The sequence below is a fragment of the Geotrypetes seraphini genome, chromosome 9 (genome assembly GCF_902459505.1).
Source record: "Geotrypetes seraphini chromosome 9, aGeoSer1.1, whole genome shotgun sequence".
NCBI lineage: Eukaryota > Metazoa > Chordata > Amphibia > Gymnophiona > Dermophiidae > Geotrypetes > Geotrypetes seraphini.
Genome location: NC_047092.1, coordinates 24,965,705 through 24,988,809, shown reverse-complemented (window position 1 = coordinate 24,988,809; position 23,105 = coordinate 24,965,705). Strand labels below are relative to the sequence as shown.

The following is a 23,105-nucleotide window of genomic DNA, read 5'->3' as shown; positions in this document are numbered from 1 at the left end:
ACAAGTCACTTAACCCTCCATCTTTTTGGAAATAGTCTACTACCTGCCCAAGGATTTAACTTCCCAAAGATTTGTATTTGTGGGCTCTGGGGGTATTCTCAAGGAAAGAACAACATGCTCATTCAGGTTGTTTCCAAATGAAATATCCCGTCAAATGCGTGCACAATTGCGACCCATCAAATGTGCCCCGATGGTGGATACTATTTTGTCTTTTTGAGGGTTACAAAGTAACCGTCCTTTTTTGAGGAGGGGGGTCCCACACTACACTTAAAAGATTCACTTGCTACCTTGTATTAGGGTAAGGTTTATGTGGTGATTGTGGGAGCTCTTTACATAAGTGGATATCTGGAAGGCCCTGATTTGCTCAGACTCCTCAGGCCCCATCCCTTGGGAGGAGCCTGAGGAGTCTGAGCAAATCAGGGCTTTCCAGATATCCACTTATGGCAGATTCAGTCAAGGGCCGTAAATGACGGGGTGCAATTGTCATGCGCGGATATGTCGGTGTACCCATCCACAGAGATAGCATGTGCAAATGTCCACTGGTTATTGTTTCATCAAACAATTAAAGGAAAAGTACATATCTATTTTTGCTTTAATTATGGAATAGCTGTAGGAGTACAAAGGGTCTGAGCTTTCTAGTTTTGATGATTTACACCAGTGGTTCCCAATCCTGTCCTGGGGGACCCCCAGCCAGTCAGGTTTTCAAGATATCTCTAATGAATATGCACGAGAGAGATTTGCATACCTGTCTCTCTCGTGCATATTCATTAGGGATATCTTGAAAACCTGACTGGCTGGGGGTCCCCTAGGACAGGTTTGGGAACCACTGATTTACACCATATGGAACACCAGTGGTGCTGGCTCAGCAAATATGCTAGAAATTTTTCAGAAAGAACAAAGTATAAAAGAAAGACTAATACAACAGCTCTTCATCGATCTGTGATGCTGCTGCAACCTTGAGTATTCAAGTTTCAAGTTTATTATGGCTTGATATTTATTGCTTTTACATTGTACAAAATTACATTGTACAAAATTTAAAAAAAAACAAACCACACACAAGGATAAAAACAGGGCAAAGGACATACATATAAAAATTTGAATTGGCAAGACATGGTACAGGAGGGGAAAGGGGAGGGCTAGAATTCGTAAAATAAAAGTGAGAAGGTAATGGAAAGAACGATATGGAGACGGGAAAGACTTGTCTAAATCAGGGCTTCCTAAGTCCGGTCCTCGAGATCTACTGGCAGGCCAGGATTTCAGGATATCCACAATGAACAAGCATGAGAGAGATTTGCATACCAAGAGGGCTATGTGGATATCTTGAAAACCTGGCCTGCCAGTAGATCTCAAGGACCAGACTTGGGCAGCCCTGGTCTAAATCTATTTATTTCATGTTGAGCCCTCGCTCTATTAGCAACACCCAAAGCGAACTGCAATTTAAACACACACAATAACACCAAACAACGTTAAACCAAAAATCAAATCATTAAACTAAATCAATCCCATCCGTGCAGTCCATCAAGGTTAACTCCAAAATCCCACCTTCCAACATTACTCCCCCCACCTTTACATGCAGTAGAGAATGACACGGTGACAAAATTCATCACCGTTCCCGTCCCTGCGGATAACCGCGGGAAATAATCCCATGTCATTTTCTAGTGTCTATTTCAACCTCAAACCTTCTACACTAGCATTCTTCAAAGCAAAGCTTGGGGGTCAGTGGTTGTGGCTGTCGGCAGAGCACGACAGTGGTGGGGGGGGTAGTCAAGAGTTCGCCCTACCTGCTTTCATGTCCTTGTAACTGGAGTGGTTGGGGAGGTGGTGGCTGAGCCACAGGACTCTGCTGGGCCACCGGGCTATGCTGCTGCGCCATGGGACTCTGTTTCTCCGAGCTTGGCGCCCAAGCCGGGCTGTTCAGTTCTGCACAATGACAAGTTGACGGATTAAAGAGCAGCCATGCAGCGTCATTTAACACAGACCATGGATAGGAAAGACATGCATATTCTTTCTCTCTCTCCCAATTTAGGGGTAAATTGTATAAGGTAGGGCCTAGTTTTAGGCTCTGACAGCGTATGTAACTAGGCAACGGACAGTGTAAAAGCACACACAAAGTTCGCATGGCATGTACTTTGACAGTAGGCATGTGCATGGGCAGAGCACTGGTGGAGCATCCAAGTAGGTGTTTACGTTTTAAAATACACATCTCCCTTCAAATTCATGGGGGGGTTGAGGGCCACAGCTCCCTCGCAAATATTAAAAAATCGTGAATAACTTTAAGGGCCCCCACCCTGACACCCTCCCACTTTCTGGACCCCCTCCACAGATTACCTTTAAAGCCCTGGTGGTCTAGCGGTGAAGCGGGGCAGGAGCGATCTTCCTAGGTTCCTGCCCCACGCAGAACAGCTATCCGAAATGGCTGCCTCAAGTTCCTGCAGCAGTCTCACGAGACCGCGGGGGAACTCGCGAACTGACATGGGAACTTGCAGCAGCCGTTGTTGATCGCAGATCTGCACGGGGCAGGAACATAGGAACATTGCTCCTGCTCCGCTTCACTACTACACCACTAGGAGGTGGTAAGCTGTGTAGGCGGGAGGTAAAACTGTGTAGGCGGGAAGGAGGCTACTTGTTCGGAGACTTGCAAATATCCACATTTGTGAATCCCAAAATTGTGACTATGTAGGGCGACCTGTACTGTAATTTACACATGTTCTTGCTAACATCTATATAGCATATGTGAATAGCTTATCTGAAGCACTATCACATTGAATACCTCATGCAATATAACTAATTTTGTAACCCAAATTCTCAGCGGCACACTTTAGGCTCATAAAGATCTCAGTGCCTAAAGATTTATGTGTCAAATCGTCACCGGATCTTTTATTTATTAGGTATAAACTTCCTCAATATTTTAATGAGCTTACATTTTTAATTTTTAAAGAAGTACTTAGCTTTTGTGGTCTCTGAATAGGGATATATTCGCCAACATGTTTCACCCTGTGCTTTATCAAGGCTTAATCCCTAATAACTTATCCGCCAGCTTCTTTGACCACATCATCAAATAAAGATCTAGCATCTAGGTATAGGCCTTGCTATCATCGAGGCATAGGCCTTCGCATCAATCCTTGGGCTAGTGCAAGTGATTATTACGCTACTATTTTATAAAGACAAGTAGGTGCCCACTTATCTTTGTAAATAGGCCCATTAATTGACATTTTTAGTAGGTGCCCTGCTATATAAATGAACCTCCACATGCTTTGTTGCCTTCAGTATGCCAGAAGAGAGAGAATGCTGAAGACATTTCAGGAGAACTCTATCCCCCTGTTTTATTAAAGCGCGCTAAGCATTTTAGTGCATGTTTAACGCACGCTAAATCTACATGTGCGCTAACCGCTAACACATCCATAGACTAACATGCAGGTGTTGGCATTTAGCGCATGGTTAGCACCTAGAAAAATGGTGCCTTCATCATATCTATGGAGGTGCCTTAAAACACCTAAGGTTGAAGTAGGCGTGATTAACTCTGTAAATGACCTTAGGCATTCTACGGCAACTCCATAGACACAAATCTCATCAAAGGCAGGCACCGGAGATGTAGGCCTTTATTCAGTTTTCTATACCATTCTCCCAGGGGAGCTCAGAATCTGACCTACATTTCCAGTGCTTACCTTTGATGAAAGTCACGATTTCGTAAACGGTGCCATTATGCGATTTCGGTGGCTGTTTTTATAGGCGGCTGCCGATAATGGTGCTATTTACAGAATCTGGGCCTACATCTTTGACAGGGCCACCTCCAATCCCCCACTTCTTTCTCCATATACATTTTCTATATGGACAGGAGTGATCTCCTGTCACTCCTGCCCACCGCTACTTCTTTTCAAAATGATGCCTAACAGATAAGGATTTATCCTACCCGTAAAAAGGATACTGGTGGAGTAAAGATGTGGGGGATGAGAGTGACTGAGAGGTCTGGAAGAGGGACCCCACAACGAGCCGTGAGAGGAGCGGCAGAAAGCCATGACAGCTAGGGGTTCTTGACTCAAATGATAGCCAAGATGAAATGATAAACATTTCATTGATTTATTCTTTTGTTTCATTTTGAAAATTTTAAACTGGCAGTATCATGGATAACACAAAGAAGAATCCAACCAATCTGCAGTTCAGAGCCGGCAACAACAACAACAAAAAAAAGCTGCACAGATGATGTGCAGGGTTCAGGAACTTTTATTGAAGACAAAAAAAAAAATCTTTGCTTTCCATACTATGGTTCACATTAATTAGGACCCGACATGGTCCGTGTTTCAAAAAACACTTCTTCCTCAGGGGTCCTGTTCTTGCTAAGGATGTGGAAAAGGACCCCTGAGGAAGAAGTGTTTTTTTGAAACTCGGACTGTGTCGGTTCTGCTTTTAATATCATGAATAATTCCAACTGGGCTTCCATTAGCTGCACACACAGACTGTTCCATCACCTGATAATTAATAAAATCTAACTTTCTGCTCCCCCTGACTTTCCCAGGTAACATTCAGATCCCAAAACCACTTTTGAGACTCAAGCAGTAGTGTGTGCCTGTACTTACCCTCCTGAGGTACAATGCGAAGTGTTACACTAAGGCCTGCATCTTTGATCAGCTTCACAATGTCTGCATGAGGCATGTTAATAATGGACTGGCCGTTCACAGCTAAAATCCGGTCTCCCACTTTCAACTTCCCACATCGATCAGCTGGGCTTCCCTCAATAATTCGCCCAATTTTGTGAGGCACGGCTAGAAAACAAAAGTTAAACACTTAGGAAGACAGCACTGCTCCCATTTAAAGCAAATATAATCTTTGTCATAAATTTGTAATTTAAGAAAAGATACAACCTTTACCTTCACAAAGAAAAAAAAAAGGTGATCTAGGGCAGTGTTTTTCAACCTTTTTACACCTATGGACCGGCAGAAATAAAAGAATTATCGGTCCGTGGACCAGCGGTTGAAGAACACGGGGCTAAGTCGTGGGCCAGACCCCGCCCATCTCTACCCAATCTCCACCCGAGCCCGCCCCCATAATAGTACTAATTGCACCTTGCACGTCCCGTGCCTAATCTGGAAGCCTTCCCTCTGACGTTGCAACGTCAGAGAGAAGACTTCAGGTTCAGGCGCAGGATGCTTGGGCACTGCATTTCTTTGGCAGGCAGGGTTTTGGCATCTCTGCCAGCCATTTAAGGGGGCGCTGCAGGTTTGGAGGGGCCTGAGCTATGCCACAGCTTGTTAGGCTAGTAAGAGTGTATGATGGGCTGACTTCCTTATATACAGTATAGTGGTCTTATGGGCTGCTCTGGGGGTGGGGACAAGCAGGGACCGTCTATAAATGTCAAAATGTACAGTGCTATATAAGTGATAAGTAGTATTAGTAGTCCTGGATTTGAGCCCTGACACTACTGACACAGTGGCATGTTCTACAAAATAGAGAATGACACGGGAACTTACTTTCCCATCCTGTCCCAGCGAATTCTTTTCCTGTCCCTGCCCCATTCCTGCAAGCTCTGTCCTCATCTGCACAAGCCTCAAACACTTTTACATTTATACGTGTCCAAGGATTGTGCGGTTAAGGCAGAGCGGTATACAAACTTAAGGTTTAGTTTAGCTTAAAGGAATGGGACAGAGACAGGGACAAAACTCGCGGGGGTGGGATGGGAAAATTGAGTTCCTGCGGGGACAGGGACTAATTTGTCCCCATGCCATTCTCTACTTCAAAACTCTGTTCCCAAGAATAGCTTTCACGTGGCGCACACTCAGGCTGCTTGTCTACGGCTTTGGTTTAAAGCTGGTTCTAGGAATTTCACATATGGATTGCCATCTATATAAATATCCTTCTGACAAAAGTCTATGAGAAATCAAATGAAAGAGCAGCAATTTCATTTAATTTCCAAAGCTACCATCAAATCAATTTGAGCAGAAGGCAAGATGCATTTTGCCAGTATTTGGCTGATGAAAAGAATCAACTCGCCTAGTTTACTAGTCCCAGTCCTTCCAAGCAAAAGTTTTAAAATCAGCACTTTTCATTTGTAAGGAGTCATTCTACAAATAGAAATGTGTTTACCTTTGATTATGCTCGAGGAGTGCCAAGGGGTGCCTCAAATATTCATGTTTAAAAAAAATCTCTGAGCCTTTTATATGGTGTTCTAATACAAAGGCAGAGAATAAAGCCCGTGTAACACTTTAGGGGCACATAGGGCTAAAACACATCAAGAGTTTTATTGAGAATTTGGAAATAAAATGGAGGCAAAACCATTGTATCACAGCCTGCTACAACACAAACATGAAATGCTATTTTTTTAAAATGGTCTTTCTGGGAAAAGTTTGCAGGGAAACGAGGCCAGAACTAACAGCAGAATTTCCACTAAGTACCATCCATCAAACTGGGGCAAAGAACACTGGCACTTCTTAAACTTTTTTGGTTGAAATGAATGCGACCCGTCTTTGTCATACCATTTTAGGCCTCTTATTCAAGACAGAATGGAGAAGTAGCCTAATGGTTAGTATTGGGCTCAATACCAGGGATGCCTGGTTCAAATCCCATTGGATTATCCTGTAACCTTGAGCAAGTCATTTTACCATTTTGTCTTATCCAAAAAAGTCTTTGTATCTGCAACTAGTAATTTTTGGATAAGCAAATAAATGTGAATTCCCAGTTTTCCTTATAGGACTACACAACATTACATTACATTAGTGATTTCTATTCCGCCATTACCTTGTGGTTCAAGGCGGATTACATCCAAACTAAAACAAGAATTACATTCAAAATTTGAAGGAATAGAATAAGCGATGACATAACATTTTTAAGGTAATAAAAACGTTGGGTAAAGAGTTACCAATGGGAAGTAGAAGTCTTTAGGAGATAAGAATAGGGTGAATTATGGGGTTTTAGATAACATTTGGTAAATAGAAGAATATTAGAGAGTACTAAGGGTATAGAGAGTGTTGGATGTTGGGTTGGGATTGGTCATGCTGGATAGGTTTTATGTGTTTTTTGAAGAGTATGGTTTTAGTATCTCTCTTGAAGTTTTTGTAGTTTTTAGTTGAAGATAAAAGAGTGGTGATTTGTCTGTCCAGTTTAGCTGCTTTGGAGGCTATTAGGTTGTCATAAAGTTTTTTTCGTTTGACATTTTTGGATGATGGGTGAGAGAATAGTGAGTGGGTTCTTCTGTGTCTGGTTGAGGAGGATTGATTTAGTCGGTTATTCCAGTAGGTTGGGTTTTCTCCGTTGATAGCCTTGTAAAGTAAGCAGTAGAATTTGAAATGAGATAAAAGATAAGTTAGGGCCAATCCCCAAATCAACTTAAAACAGATACAAGAAAATTTGAATAGTACTCGTGCCTCCACTGGCAGCCAATGCAGCAAACGATAGTAAGGACTGATATGGTCCATATTTCTTCAATCCAAATATTACTGAACAGCCGTATTCTGTACTATTCTCAATTTTCTCAATACTTTCTTTGGAGCTCCCAAATAGACAATGTTGCATTAATCCAGTATAGATAAAACCAAAGCCTGCACCAATAGTCTAAAAGATAAAGGATCAAAGTCATTTTTTATGATCTTTAATTTCCATAGTGCAAAAAAGCATTTTTTATCACTGAATCCGTATGTTCTGTCATGGTTAGATGGCAATCTAGTGCAACTCCCAGTATTTTTATAGAGTTTAAAATTGGGTAGTCAAAGCCATTCAAGTGAAGTAATGGTTTAGTTATTTTATCATTTAGTCTGGCCAAAAAATGTTTAGTCTTTTCTGTATTAAGTTTCAATTTAAAATTAGTTGTTCACTGCTCTATCACAGTCATGATATGAGATATTTGTTATAAAATGTCAGTAGTAAAATTATTTAAGGGAATTAAAATGGAAATGTCATCTGCATATATATAAAAGTTTAAATTCAAACTTTGCAAAAGATGTCCTAAGGACGAAATATAAATATTGAACAACATGGGGGACAGCGGGGAGCCCTGAGGTACCCCAGATGGATTACTCCAAGAATGAGAATAATTACCATCACAAACCACTAGCGATCTTTTTGTCAAGAAACCTTGAAACCAGTTCCTAACTCAGTTCCTTCAATGGCCATCTCAATTCCTTGGTAAAGTCATGCTTTTTTAGCCTCCACATGCTGAGGAAAGTGAGATCCTGCTTCCACCAACAACATTTTGCCGTCCTTGTACAATCTATCATCCTCTCCAGACTAGACTACTGTAACTCCATCTATTTAAGATTCAAAACCAATGCTAGGAAGTTTTCTTCACCCAACGGGTGGTGGATACCTGGAATGGGCTTCCAGAGGGCATTATAGGACAGAGTACGGTATTAGGGTTTAAGAAGGAATTGGATAATTTTCTGAAGGAAAAGGGGATAGAGGGTTATAGATAGAGAATTATTACACAGGTCCTGGACCTGTTGGGGCCGCCGCGTGAGCGGACTGCTGGGCACGATGGACCTCTGGTCTGACCCAGCAGAGGCACTTCTTATGTTCTCATGTCTCAGCTCAGGTACAAGCTTAGATTGCGAGCTGTTCAGGAACAGAAAAAAAATACCTTAATATATACTGCTCCAATTACAGGCAATATATAAAAAATTAAGGGGGTCTTTTACTAAGGTGCATTTGCCAATTTAGCGCATGCTAAATGCGAACGCGCCCATTATATTCTATGGGCGTGCGTGCTAAATCAGCTAATGCGCCTTAGTAAAAGACCCCCTAAGCTTGCCATTACCATGGCGAGAAACCTTGTATAAATCAATCATTGAGATTTTTTCCTCTTGCCTGGGTCAGCAATTAATCTAATTCACTCAGCAATAAGACCGTGCAACAGAGTGATTTCCAAGAACGTAAAACATTCAGTGGAGCCACCCTACTGAGCTTGGTGGTAGAGTAGCTGGTATGAAGGTGCACTTCTTGATTTGTCCATATCGTTTGAGATAAGAACATAAGAATTGCCGCTGCTGGGTCAGACCAGTGGTCCATCATGCCCAGCAGTCCGCTCACGCGGTGGCCCTCTGGTCAAAGACCAGCGCCCTAACTGAGACTAGCCCTACCTGCGTACGTTCCAGTTCAGCAGGAACTTGTCTAACTTTGTCTTGAATCCGTGGAGGGTGTTTTCCCCTATGACAGACGCCGGAAGAGCATTCCAGTTCTCTATCACTCTCTGGGTGAAGAAGAACTTCCTTACGTTCGTACTGAATCTAACCCCTTTCAACTTTAGAGAGTGCCCTCTCGTTCTCCCTACCTTGGAGAAGGTAAACAACCTGTCCTTATCTACTAAGTCTATTCCCTTCTGTACCTTGAATGTTTCAATCATGTCCCCTCTCAATCTCCTCTGTTCGAGGGAGAAAAGGCCCAGTTTCTCTAATCTTTCACTGTACAGCAGCTCCTCCAACCCTTTAACCATTTTAGTCGTTCTTCTCTGGACCCTTTTGAGTAGTACTGTGTCCTTCTTCATGTACGGCGACCAGTGCTGGATGCAGTACTCCAGGTGAGGGTGCACTATGGCCTGGTACAGTGGCATGATAACCTTCTCCGATCTGTTCGTGATCCCCTTCTTTATCATTCCTAGCATTCTGTTCTCCCTTTTCGCCGCTGCTGCACATTGCGTGGACGGATTCATCGACTTGTCGATCAGAACTCCCAAGTCTCTTTCCTGGGAGGTCTCTCCAAGTACCACCCCGGACATCCTGTATTCATGCACGAGATTTTTGTTACCGACATGCATCACTTTACACTTATCCACATTGAACCTCATTTGCCATGTCGATGCCCATTTCTCCAGCTTGATTATGTCACACTGCAGATCTTCGCAATCCCCCTGTGTCTTCACTACTCTGGCAGTATGGGAATTTGTTCTGAAGCTCGTAGTGCAGCTGGTACACTTCCCCCGCCCCATTCATGGTTTTAGGACTTGCGATTTTGATTATTCGCGATTTCCTAAAACCGGAATCACCCCCACCCCCTTCCTACTTCCCGGACCTTACCTGGTGGTCTTGTGGTCTTTCGGGGCAGGAGCGATCTCCCTACTCTCCTGCCCCATGCAGATCACTCATACAAAATGGCTGCCGTGAGTTCTCGTTGTAGTCTCGAGAGATGATGGGAACACACGGCAGCCATTTGGGATGAGTGATCTGCACGGAGCAGGAGCCTAGTAAGATCGCTCCTGCCTGAAAGACCACTAGACCACCAGGTAAAATCCGGGATGCCGGGTGAAGGCGGGGGTGGGTCAGAGTCGGCCCAAAAATTATTCACAAATTTTCAACATTCGCGGGCCGGCTCTGCCCCAACTCCTGCGAATATTGAGGGAGGAGTGTAATTCTTCTCTGAACACTATGCTGGAGTGGCTCTAAAACGAATCCTTTTAAACCGGTTTCCTAAAATCTGAGGTCCGCGCCACTTTTAGTCTCTGGCTCTGACAGACCTCGATGACATTTTAGCGCTGATGGATCCTAATACTTTTCCCTCCCTATGCTGAGACGGATCCGTCGGCGCTAAATTGTCATTGAGGTCTGTCAGAGCCAGAAACTAACTACAAATTGCACGGACCTCAGATTTTTAAGGATGTGCGGTTTTAGATCCGTTAGGTCCGCGCTTTACCCCTTCCCCTGCTTTTCACTGATCTCCACAACTCAGGTTTTTGGAAATATTATGCTTCTAGGGAAATACTAATTGCAATGTACTTTTGGCCCCTACCTTGATGCATCATATACTGTATATTTTGCACCATTTGTCAGTCACAAGCAGGGAACAAGTGAGATTTCATATCTATTTATAGAGCGACTACTCTATTTGTAACTGCACAGATTAATCTGCTAAAGCAGCGCTTCCCAAGCTATGGGTCAGGACCCCAAATGGGGTCATAAATCTCACAATTGGGATCATGACCTGGGTAGGCTCTCCACAGGTGAATCATTATTTTGCATCTCAGGTGGGCCACACAATTTTATTTGGCTGCAATCATAGGGTCACAGCTACAAAAAGATTGACAAGCACTGTGCTAAAGCCTTTCTTTCTCCTCTGCCATTCTGATTCCTTTAGATTAGAGAATGAAACGGGGACAAATTTTTCCCCGTCCCCATGGGAACTCATTTCCCCGTCCCGTCAAGTTCTTTTCCTGTCCCTGCCCCATTCCTGCAAGCTCTATCCTCATCTGCACAAGCAAACAGGATAGTGAAAGATGTATACCAACAATTAAATATAACAAGATGCAACAGTAAGTTGGTAGTAAATAAACCTAAATGGAGGAAAAGATCTTTTCCTCCATTTAGGTTTAATTACTACCAACTCATCTGCACAAGCCTCAAACACTTTAAAATCCTAAGTAGCAACATTCTAGAGTTCAGATTGTGATGTCATAATGCCTCATTCCACCAAAGCCTAAGCTCCGTCCTCATCTGCACAAGCCTCAAACACTTTAAAATCATAAGTAGCAACATTCTAGAACTCAGATTATGATGTCATAATGCCTCATTCCACCAATGCCTAAGCTCCGTCCTAATCTGCACAAGCCTCAAACACTTTAAAATCATAAGTAGCAACATTCTAGAGCTCAGATTGTGATGTCATAATGCCTCATTCCACCAATGCTTAAGCTCCGTCCTCATCTGCACAAGCCTCATACACTTTAAAATCCTAAGTAGCAACATTCTAGAGCTCAGATTGTGATGTCATAATGCCTCATTCCACCAATGCCTAAGCTCCATCCTCATCTGCACAAGCCTCAAACACTTTAAAATCATAAGTAGCAACATTCTAGAGCTCAGATTATGATGTCATAATGCCTCATTCCACCAATGCCTAAGCTCAGTCCTCATCTGCACAAGCCTCAAACACAAGTGTTCGAGACTTTGGTGGGATAGGCACATGGGATCTCTTTGAGAGAGGAAGAGATAATGGTTACTGTGGATGGGCAGATTGGATGGGCCATTTGGCCTTTATCTGCCATCATGTTTCAATGTATAGAATTTGCCCCTAAGTATATATTTTTTTCTGCTCAGCAGCTTCATAACTTTCTTGATAATAGAAGAGAAATTTCAATAGCTCAGTTGCGCTTAGAGTTTGAATGCCCCAGAGCTCCCTCTGTCTAATTTTTGTCTTTGATTTCCCTCTTACATTTGGAACTACATTATGTGATCTGATTTTAGTTTTGATTTCCCCAACAGTGCATTACAGAGTGTATGTATACTGTTTGTTATTTGCTCTTTTGGATGTGATGATTTCATATCTGTATGGATCAAGTGTTGTTTAGAGTTTGTTCTTTTATTTATTCTAAAACTCATTATAAATGACTACAAAACAAAATTAATGGACTGCTGTTCTATATTTTGATAGGCCAAGACTCAGCCAGCAGTAAAACACTATGAACTGAAGCTCTTGTCAGGGCTCAGATGAAGGAAGACGAGCAAAAATTGTTTGCCTGTTTGAGGTTTGCTGGTAATGATGGTAATTATGCTTGTTTACAAGGAAGTTTCCTGCCAATTATAAACATACAAGATTAAAGATCCCTCAACCCTTTCAAGTCTATCATCTGTCCGGGAATAGCCACCTTGTAGGTCTTGTTACTTAACATATTTCCATATTCAACTCTGAAGAAATATATTGTAGGATATCCTTTATATAGAAACATGATGGCAGGTAAAGGCCAAATGGCCCATCTGCAGCATCCACTATCTCCTCCTCTCCCTATTGGCTAAGGCTCTTAATATTTGCATCTCCTCTTTCTATAGGCTAAGGCTCTTTGCACCTGCATTGTGAGGTCACAGAGCTGCCCATCTGCAGTAACCATTAACTCTTTCTCTCTCCAAGAGATCTCATGTGCCTATCCCAGGCCCTTTTGAATTCAGACACCGCCTAAACGGTATTCTGTAAACACGCGACTGTCTTACATATCACAAGGGGATATACATGGGTAGAGCAAAGACGGGGCTGCCACTTACATGTGTAACTTAAAGAATATCATAAGCTACATTTACTGAAGCTATTTAAATGTTAGGCATGTCAACACCAGGATACACTAGTATTCAAGAATGGTACATAGGCATCTAGGTTCCATTACAGAAGATGCTCCTATGCCTGTGCTAGGGATGTTTAATATATGAGGGGCCACTGAAAAGTTCTCAGCCCAACCAAGAAGAGAATGATGTCGAGCCATGAAACTTACTAGTTATTCCACACTTTTCGTTTCAATGAAGCAAATGCATCTAGTAAATGGGCAAAAGTATAGGGAAACCCAGTTATTGTGACATCACCGATGAGGTTGGCTCTTAGGTATTGGTGGAATGAGGCATTATGACATCACAATACTGATGGTGGAACAGGGTGGGGCCATGTGTCCTCTTTTCTTTGAGAAGAAATCTGGTAACCCTAACTGTACCTAAATATTTATGCACCTGCAAACCTGAAGCCTATTGAGGTGATGTACAGTAAATAATTCCTTGTTTCCTGGAGGGCTCAGCATTTAAAATAGGGGGTGGGGGTAGGGAAGGAATATGAATCTGGGTGCACACACCACTGGGCTGCCATATATCCTTATTTCTGTTTTTTTGGGTGTCCATAATTTGGACATTTCAGTCTGTAAAATGGCTGTTCATTTTGCACGTTCAGGAAAGCCCAACATTTTTCTTGTTCAACAATGGCTACGAGAAGGGCTTTCATTTGGACCTTACGAGCAAGACGTCCCAATTCTGAGGTGGGTGTGCTTTTGAAAATGTTCCTCTGTGTTCTTTGTAAAACAGACTTAGAATAGGTGCATTGTACAGTCTGCACAGGTGCCCTGTTTTAAAATTACCCTCGAAATCTTCTTTATTACAATTGCTAGTATATTACGAACAGGATGTTCTAGGCAGACTTGCATAGCTTAACTAATTGGCACATTTACAGAGTCATTCAGCTGTAGGTCAGTGTTTCAAATTCAGCAGTAATCAGAAGTCATTACAATGGAAAAGCTGTTGTGTGGTCTATGTGAAATGACTTTGTGTTTTCATGGCGGCTCCCACAGGACTTGTATTCAGAGCACAAAAAAATCCACTATTAAGAGTTGGCACTGTTGTTGAGGGTCTTGTGGAGAGTTCAAAGGCTGCACCCGCATATAGACTGAATTACCCTCTAAGGTAGGGGTGGGCAACCTGCGGCCCACCATTGAATTTTACGTGGCCTACACAGAAAACATCATTAACCAGATTTTTTGTGTGTGTGTGATTTTAAACAATGAATTTCACAAATATGTTCAGAATGGCTACCCTAGCAGTGGGTTCCCATTGTTTATAGATACATTTTTTAAAAAACATTTATTTATCACAGAAGGTCTATGGAGCTCTGTGGATTTCTGGTTCTGACATTATATAATGTTGCTGCCCATTACGGATAGCCCTGACAATCATGCGTTCTGGGCCAGATTCTATAAATGGCGCCTACGCATACCTATACTGTAGGCGCTGGTGGTCAATCAACTACTAGGCGTTGCTTATAATTTGAGAGACACTGCCCTAAGATAGGACAATTTTGGGAAAGCTTGCGCTGTCATTCCTTGTACTGTGCCTGCTTTTTTTTTTTTTTTCCTTTTGCTAGAAACGTAGATTTCGATTTCCCGTGCTGGTCTGCTCAGGGTGTTCCAGGGAAATTGTAAGACTGCCTATGAAAGGTATAGCCATTGTCATCGACCAGTTGTTAAAGGCTGAGGGTTGTACTCCAATAGGAGAAATCACTCTGCGCTCGGTGGGAGTGGGCGTCTCATGCAGTGCTGTACAACTGGACTACAAATCGGACACAGCAGGGGATGGCACGATTTACCGTTCCTACAAAAGATTCACACTCGATGTTTGCCAGTGCCCGGGAAATCATTTTGCTTTCAAGAGCTCTTACAGGACAGCTCCTTCCAAATGACCTCATGTCAAAATACTCAGAATGGAGCTGATGGGGTGTCAAAAATGTACAATGGAGATCTAGCTCTGATTAGTCAATCTGTCTGGTAAACATGGCCAATTAACCTCCAAACTAATTACTTTCCTAGTTTCAATGCAACAGTTAGCGAGAATAAAATGCACACACAGACAAATGCACATAAAATATACAAATAAAATGTCAAAAGGAACAACCAAATATTTGAAAGATAGGTTATTTTCTATCTGGACATTTTACATTTACATAGATTTTCCAGCACAATCTGAACTCTTATTTTTTGTAGAATGGATTTACGAACTTTGCAAACTGAAACTCCCCACAAATATTAAACAAGAATTATAGCTAGAAATGAACAACCAGCAGCCAGAAAAGAAACAAGATTATTTTGACATTTTAAAAGTTAATTCCAAGCCAAAATGCAGGAGCTCTTGAATGAGATTCTTACTGCTGGGAATCATAGTATGAGATGGAACGGAGGATGAGTCCTAAATTCGAGAAAAGGGGAAGGTTTATTTTAAAAAATTATTAGACATAGGAGTATGTCTACTAAAGTGTGTCAGTAAATGCTAAGAGGGACTTTCCTGTGTGGTAAGCCCATTTCAAGAGTGCCTAGGCGCCTCAACTTTGGTGTTCCTAGATGCCATGCAGAATTCTGTGAACAACTTTAAGTAATAATTACATTTAAAAAATTTAAAATTAGTTTTTAATGGTATGGTCGCGGGGACCAGGAAGTGGCATCAGAGGGCGAGCCAATACTGGTGCAAGCAGCAAGTTGGAGATGCCGCTCGTGCCGGCAGAGTTAAAGAGGTACGGGGGAAGGGGCATGCACGCGGTGGGGCAGGGAAAGAGCGAGGGGGAGCGAAGAAGAGGATGGGGTGCCACCACCCCGGTCACCTCCCACCCTTGCTATGCCATTGCTCAAGATCCAAATATTCAGTGCCAGTCACTCTTTATAAAAAAAACACTGGTCACTGTGGGTTGAATGTCTACCCCTTATGTTCCTGAATAATCTGCAGCAAACATACAGGGAAAAACATATACAAATCCTTCATAAAGCTAACCCCCCCATAAAAAAACCCAAACCCTCTGTTCCCATTAGTGTTGAAAGTTCATTAGTATGCATTCAGATTGTTACTACGCCTTAAATATTTAGCATATGCTAAACTGACTTAATGCACATTAAAAGCACAGTTACTTACCGTAACAGGTGTTATCCAGGGACAGCAGGCAGATATTCTTAACGTATGGGTGACGTCACCGACGGAGCCCCGGTACGGACCTTTTTAACTAGAAAGTTCTAGTTGGCCGCACCGCGCATGCGCGAGTGCCTTCCCGCCCGACGGAGGAGTGCGTGGTCTCCAGTTAGGATAAGCCAGCTAAGAAGCCAACCCGGGGAGGTGGGTGGGTCGTAAGAATATCTGCCTGCTGTCCCTGGATAACACCTGTTACGGTAAGTAACTGTGCTTTATCCCAGGACAAGCAGGCAGCATATTCTTAACGTATGGGTGACCTCTAAGCTAACAGAGAGGGAGGAGGGATGGTTGGCCATTAGGAAAATAAATTTTGTAACACAGATTGACCAAAGTGCCCATCCCGTCTGGAGAAGGCATCCAGACAGTAGTGAGTAGTGAACGTGTGAACTGAAGACCAAGTGGCCGCCTTGCAGATTTCCTCAATAGGCGTGGAACGGAGGAAAGCCACAGAAGCAGCCATAGCCCTGACTTTATGGGCCGTGACAGCACCTTCCAGCGACAGGCCGGCCCGAGCATAACAGAACGCAATACAGGCAGCAAGCCAATTGGACAGCGTTCGTTTAGATACAGGGTGACCCAGACGGTTAGGATCGAAGGTCAGAAAAAGTTGAGGAGAGGAGCGGTGAGCCCTGGTACGGTCAAGGTAGTACGCCAGGGCACGCTTACAATCCAGCGTGTGAAGAGCCTGTTCCCCAGGATGAGAATGGGGTTTTGGGAAGAAGATCGGTAGCACGATGGACTGGTTGAGGTGAAAGGCTGAAACCACCTTAGGAAGGAATTTAGGATGGGTACGCAGAACCACCTTGTCATGGTGAAAAACAGTGAACGGTGGATCGGCGACCAGTGCATGTAGCTCACTAACCCTCCTGGCAGAGGTGATGGCAATGAGGAAAAGCACCTTCCATGTGAGAAGTTTGAGCGAGGTAGTAGCAAGAGGCTCAAAGGGGGGTTTCATGAGGGCTGACAAAACCACATTGAGGTCCCAGACGACCGGGGGAGGCTGAAGAGGTGGTTTGATATTGAAGAGGCCTCTCATGAACCGGGAAACCAGAGGATGAGCCGTGAGGGGTTTTCCAAGGATAGGCTCGTGAAAAGCAGTGATGGCACTGAGGTGGACTCTGATTGAGGTAGACTTGAGGCCAGTGTTAGACAGAGAGAGCAAATAGTCCAGTACAGTTTCCACCGCCAATGAGGTGGGATTGTGATGATGCAGGAGGCACCAAGAGGAGAACCGGGTCCATTTCTGATGGTAACATTGGAGTGTGGAGGGTTTCCTGGAGGCATCCAAAATGCGACGGACAGGCTGAGACAGGTTTTCTGGAGAGGTCAGCCCGAGAGAAACCAAGCTGTCAGGTGGAGGGAAGACAGATTGGGATGTAGCAGAGACTGATGTTGCTGCGTAAGCAGAGAAGGAAATACAGGAAGAGGAATGGGCTCCCTGGAGCTGAGTTGAAGTAGGAGGGAGAACCAGTGTTGCCTGGGCCACCGAGGGGCGATGAGAATCATGGTGGCTCTGTCCTTGCGGAGTTTGAACAGGGTCCGCAACATCAGAGGAAGTGGAGGGAAGGCATAGAGGAACCGATCCGTCCAGTCGAGAAGGAATGCATCCGGGGCCAGACGATGTGGAGAGAAGAGTCTGGAGCAGAACTGGGGCAGCTGATGGTTGTGAGGAGCTGCAAAGAGGTCCACCTGCGGAGTGCCCCAACGAGTAAAGATGGAGTGGAGAGTGGGAGGATCCAGGGTCCACTCGTGAGGTTGAAGGATGCGGCTGAGCTGGTCGGCCAGGGAGTTCTGTTCGCCCTGGATATAGACCGCTTTGAGATAAAGGTTGTGGGCTGTGGCCCAGGTCCAAATTCGGAGGGCCTCCTGACAAAGGAGACGAGATCCCGTGCCGCCTTGCTTGTTGATGTAGTACATGGCGACCTGATTGTCCGTGCACAGGAGAAGAACCTGAGGATAGAGAAGGTGCTGGAAGGCCTTGAGAGCATAAAACATGGCTCTGAGTTCCAGGAAATTGATGTGATGTTGACGCTCCTGAGGGGTCCAGAGTCCCTGGGTGCGTAAATCCCCTATGTGAGCTCCCCATGCATAGGGGGAGGCATCTGTGGTGATGATCATGGAATGAGGGGGCGGATGAAAAAGGAGGCCCCTGGAAAGATTTGAGGAGTTCAACCACCATTGAAGAGATCGCTGAAGAGACGATGTCACAGAGATGGGATGAGAAAGAGGATCCCTGGTCTGTGACCATTGGTTGGCGAGGGTCCATTGTGGTATCCTCAGATGGAGTCGCGCCAGAGGAACTACATGGACTGTCGAGGCCATGTGACCCAGAAGAATCATCATCTGGCGAGCAGGGATGGATGGTTGGAGGAGCACCTGTCGACAGAGGTGAAGCAGTGTCCGGTGCCGGTCGGCCGGAAGGAACGCTCTCATGAGGTTGGTATCGAGGAGTGCTCCGATGAACTGAAGGCGCTGCGTGGGAAGCAGATGCGACTTGGGATAATTGATCTCGAACCCCAAGAGATGGAGGAAAGAGATGGTGTGGTGCGTTGATTGCAGCACAAGTGGAGAGGTTGTTGCTTTCACCAACCAATCGTCCAAGTAGGGGAACACTTGTAGGTTGTGGGACCTGAGACAGGCCGCTACCACAATCAGGCACTTGGTGAACACCCTGGGTGATGATGCGAGACCAAAGGGTAGCACTTTGTACTGATAGTGGTGATTCAGTATCTGGAATCGGAGGTAGCGACGTGAAGCCTGATGGATTGGGATGTGAGTGTAGGCCTCCTTGAGGTCCAGGGAACATAGCCAGTCGTGTTGAGACAGAAGAGGATAAAGTGTGGCAAGGGAGAGCATCCTGAACTTTTCCTTGACCAAACACTTGTTGAGGTTCCTGAGGTCGAGGATAGGACGAAGATCCCCTGTTTTCTTGGGTACCAAGAAGTAGCGGGAGTAAAAACCCTGACCTCTTTGGTCTGGTGGAACTTCTTCGATGGCATTGAGAAGGAGGAGGGATTGGACCTCCCTGAGGAGGAGTGGAGTTTGGGAGGAGTGAGAAGCAGACTCTACGGGAGGATGGTCTGCAGGAAGAGTCTGGAACCTTAGTGAGTATCCGTGACGGATGATGTTTAGAACCCACAGGTCTGATGTGATGGCCTCCCAGCGTCGTAGAAAGATGGTGAGGCGGCCCCCGATAGGTTGAGGCAGAGGCAGCGAGGGTTGGAGACTGGCTATGCCCTGGAGAAAGGAGTCAAAAGGGCTGAGGAGGCTTAGTTTGAGGGAGAGGCTTGGCTGTCTGGTGAGATTGCGAGCGAGCCTGAGTGTGTTGTTGTTGTTGTTGGCGAGGCCGACGAGACTGCTGTTGAGGAGGATTAAGTGGCCTAGCAGAAAAACGACGTTGGTAAGAGGACTGAGGTCTGTATGGTCGTGTTGGCGGAGTCTTCTTTTTAGGCTTAATGAGGGTGTCCCATCTCGTCTCATGTGCCGAAAGTTTTTGTGTCGTGGTATCCAGAGACTCCCCAAAAAGTTCATCACCAAGACAGGGCGCGTTGGCAAGGCGGTCCTGGTGGTTCACATCAAGGTCAGATACCCTCAGCCAGGCAAGGCGTCGCATGGCCACTGCCAGAGCAGAGGCTCGGGAGGAGAGCTCGAAGGAGTCATAGATCGAGCGTACCATGAATTTCCTAAGCTGAAGAAGGGTGGAAATTTGTTGCTGAAATAATGGAACCTTGCGTTCAGGGATATACTTTTGCAGAGCAGAAAGTTGTTGTACCAGATATTTCATGTAAAAAGAAAAATGAAATGAGTAATTGTTGGCTCTGCTAGCCAGCATGGCATTCTGGTACAGGCGCTTTCCAAATTTGTCCATTGTTTTACCCTCTCTGCCAGGAGGGGTGGAGGCATAGACACTGGAACCATGAGATTTTTTGAGAGTGGATTCTACCAGGAGGCTCTCATGTGGCAACTGGGGTTTATCAAATCCTGGGATAGGGATGACCCGGTATAAACTGTCCAGTTTCTTAGGGGCACCTGGAACAGTAAGGGGATTCTCCAAATTTTTATAAAACGTCTCCCGTAGAATATCATGGACGGGGAGTTTGAGAAATTCCTTGGGGGGTTGATCGAAGTCCAAGGCTTCTAGAAAGGCCTGGGACTTCTTGGAGTCGGACTCAAGTGGGATGGAGAGAGCCCCAGACATCTCCCGAAGGAATTTCGTAAATGAGGACTGCTCAGGTTTTGAGGTGGATTCAGCCATGGAGGGTTCCTCATCAGTGGAAGAGGCATCCTCCTCGGTACCGAGTGGGGATTGCTCCCATAAGTCAGGGTCCCTGATGGCCGGCTCAGCATGGCGGGTTTTAGAAAGGGACTTGCCAGATCTCATGGATACGGTGCCGGGAGATGAAGACCGGTGCCGATCTCTGTCCCGGGAGGAGTGGTGCCGATCCCGGTCCCGAGACGATTGATGTCGATCCGGGGGCCGGGAGGGGTCCTCCGCCGCGCAGGTCTGGAGTGTAGGCTGTGCCGATAAGACCGGCATCGAAGTGTTCATCGGTACCGAGGGGGTGGCCACTGGCGTAGTGGTGCGATGCTCGGGCCGGACCGGTACCGGAACGAGTGGTGCCAGCAGGGTTGGAAGCAGTTCCTGAAGCTGGTGCTGTAGGTGTTCCTGCAGTTTGGTCTGGAGGATGGCCGAGATACGGTCCTCCAATGGGGGCACCGGTACCGTTTTACTTTTCTTCGGTACCATAGGTGCCGCTCTACGCTCCGGTGATGAGGAGGCCGATGAAGAGGCACTCACCGTTATCGGAGCGGAGCGCTTACGGGACTTGCGAGACGTCGGAAGGACCGGTGTCACCGCCGTGGCAGGAGGGCGCTCGAGGGAAGTGGAAGGCTTCTTAGCCGGCTTACCTGGCGCTATCGACCCCGCAGAAGGATCAGGTGGTGTCGATGTTGACGGTGCCGATTTCGGCGGTGCCGTCGACGTCGGGGTCGGATCCATAGCAGAACCGGTGCCGAAGAGGAGATTCTGCTGGATTTGTCTATTTTTAAGTGTGCGTTTTTGGAGAGTCGCGCAGCGGGTGCAGGTGTCAGCCCGATGTTCCGGACCCAAGCACTGTAGGCACCAGTTGTGTGGGTCCGAAAGGGAAATCGGGCGTGCACACCGCTGGCACTTCTTAAAACCCGGCTGGGGGGGCATGAAGGGGAATACGGCCTCCGCGAAATCAAAGCCGGAGGCTTGTATGATGGCAACAGGCCCCGCCGGGGCCGGTTGAAAAATAAAGGAAAAAAGAAAGTTTTTTTTTTTTTTTTTTTACCAATTGGAAAGAAAAGAGAAAACCCGAAGGAAAAAAGTAGAAAAAATCAGAAATAACGCGAGCGGGAAGGCAAAAAAGGAGTGTTCAACAGCCGTTGAAACCACATGCATCTTCTTCGCTCCGCGGAAACGAAGAAACTGGAGACCACGCACTCCTCCGTCGGGCGGGAAGGCACTCGCGCATGCGCGGTGCGGCCAACTAGAACTTTCTAGTTAAAAAGGTCCGTACCGGGGCTCCGTCGGTGACGTCACCCATACGTTAAGAATATGCTGCCTGCTTGTCCTGGGATAACTATGAATTAATGCAAGGTAAATGCGGTTGTGGTAAGAGTGGATAGCATAGCTGGTTTTAAGAAAGGTTTGGACAAGTTCCTGGAGGAAAAGTCCATAGTCTGTTATTGAGAAAGACATGGGGGAAGCCACTGCTTGCCCTGGATCGGTAGCATGGAATGTTGCTACTCTTTGGGATTCTAGAATCTTGTTACTCTCTGGGATTCCGGAATCTTGCTATTCTTTGAAATCTTGTAAGGAATATTGTTACTAGTTGGAGTTCCAGAATCTTGCTTACGCTGAGATAATGGAATGTTGCTACTCCTTGGGGTTTTGGCCAGGTACTAGTGACCTGGATTGGCCACCATGAGAACGGGCTACAGGGCTTGATGGACCATTGGTCTGATCCAATAAGGCTATTCTTATGTTCTTATGAAAATAATGTCCAAAAATGGGGTAAAAATAATTCATCTGGTCACTGTTTATTTTTTTGTCATTTTCCCTCCCTTTTACAAAGTTGCGTCAGGCTTTTTTTTTTTTTTTTTTAATCGCCGGTGGTGGTATTATCACGGTAGTATTAGGTTCGACACTCACAGTGTTGAGCCAGGGTAAACAGAGTACCGCGAGAGGCTGCGGTCGCCATTCTGAGACCGGAGAAGGCATGGGCAAGAGTGAATGGAGATCACATGCATATTTTGTAGTTACCGCAGGACGCCTGAGCGCGTCCCATAGTACTCCATTTCCAGCTGCATTACGCATGCGTTTGCGCCTATTACAGGTTTACAAAATGGCCCCTTAATCTTTTTCCAAAGCATGACTGCCATTTGAATATAAACCTTAGCACACTATCTATCTGAAAAAGACTAAATGCAATTGTGAGCAGACTGGATGTCTGCAGGTCTTTATCTGCCACCATTTACTGTGTGTGTTACTGTGTGACAGACTATTCCCAGTTCTGTTTCATGCTGCTAATTCTAGCTTGGGCTAGGCTGAAAGGCCTCGACTGACATTTTTATTGTAGCCATGTTGAATGCGCTGTACCAAAATGCTGAATCAAGGCTGGTTTGACGGTGATGCTGCAGTACACTGTCGAGCTGACAGGTTTAGGCTTTTTAATTAGAATATTTGTTCTTGTGTTCAAATCCCTGAGAAGTCATTACATTCTCAGCACGCCTAGGCCCATAACTCAGTGAAGAGTTCTATCTTTCGTCCTTTGCTACTAAGTTACTGCACCATAACTGTAAATCTTCGTTAGACAAAGTTCAGGCGCTGATTTGGAATTTATAGCTTCCTGTTATGAGTACTTAAAATGAGTACACCAAGTTACGCTTTTACATTTAAGTGCAATTTAATTAGGA

The 23,105-nt window shown here is 45.2% G+C and overlaps 1 protein-coding gene across 6 annotated transcripts in view; it reads right to left on the bottom strand.

Annotated features, from left to right (window-relative positions):
- Positions 1-23,105, bottom strand: part of MAGI2 (membrane associated guanylate kinase, WW and PDZ domain containing 2) — a 1,098,994-nt gene that overhangs the window by 104,960 nt on the left and 970,929 nt on the right. For all 6 annotated transcript variants that reach the window (XM_033957935.1, XM_033957936.1, XM_033957930.1 and 3 more), the window contains 2 exons: positions 4,575-4,760; positions 1,782-1,920 (listed from right to left, as the gene is read on the bottom strand). In XM_033957935.1, the coding sequence (XP_033813826.1) occupies positions 1,782-1,920; positions 4,575-4,760 (325 nt within the window). The remainder of the gene's footprint in view (positions 1-1,781; positions 1,921-4,574; positions 4,761-23,105) is intronic.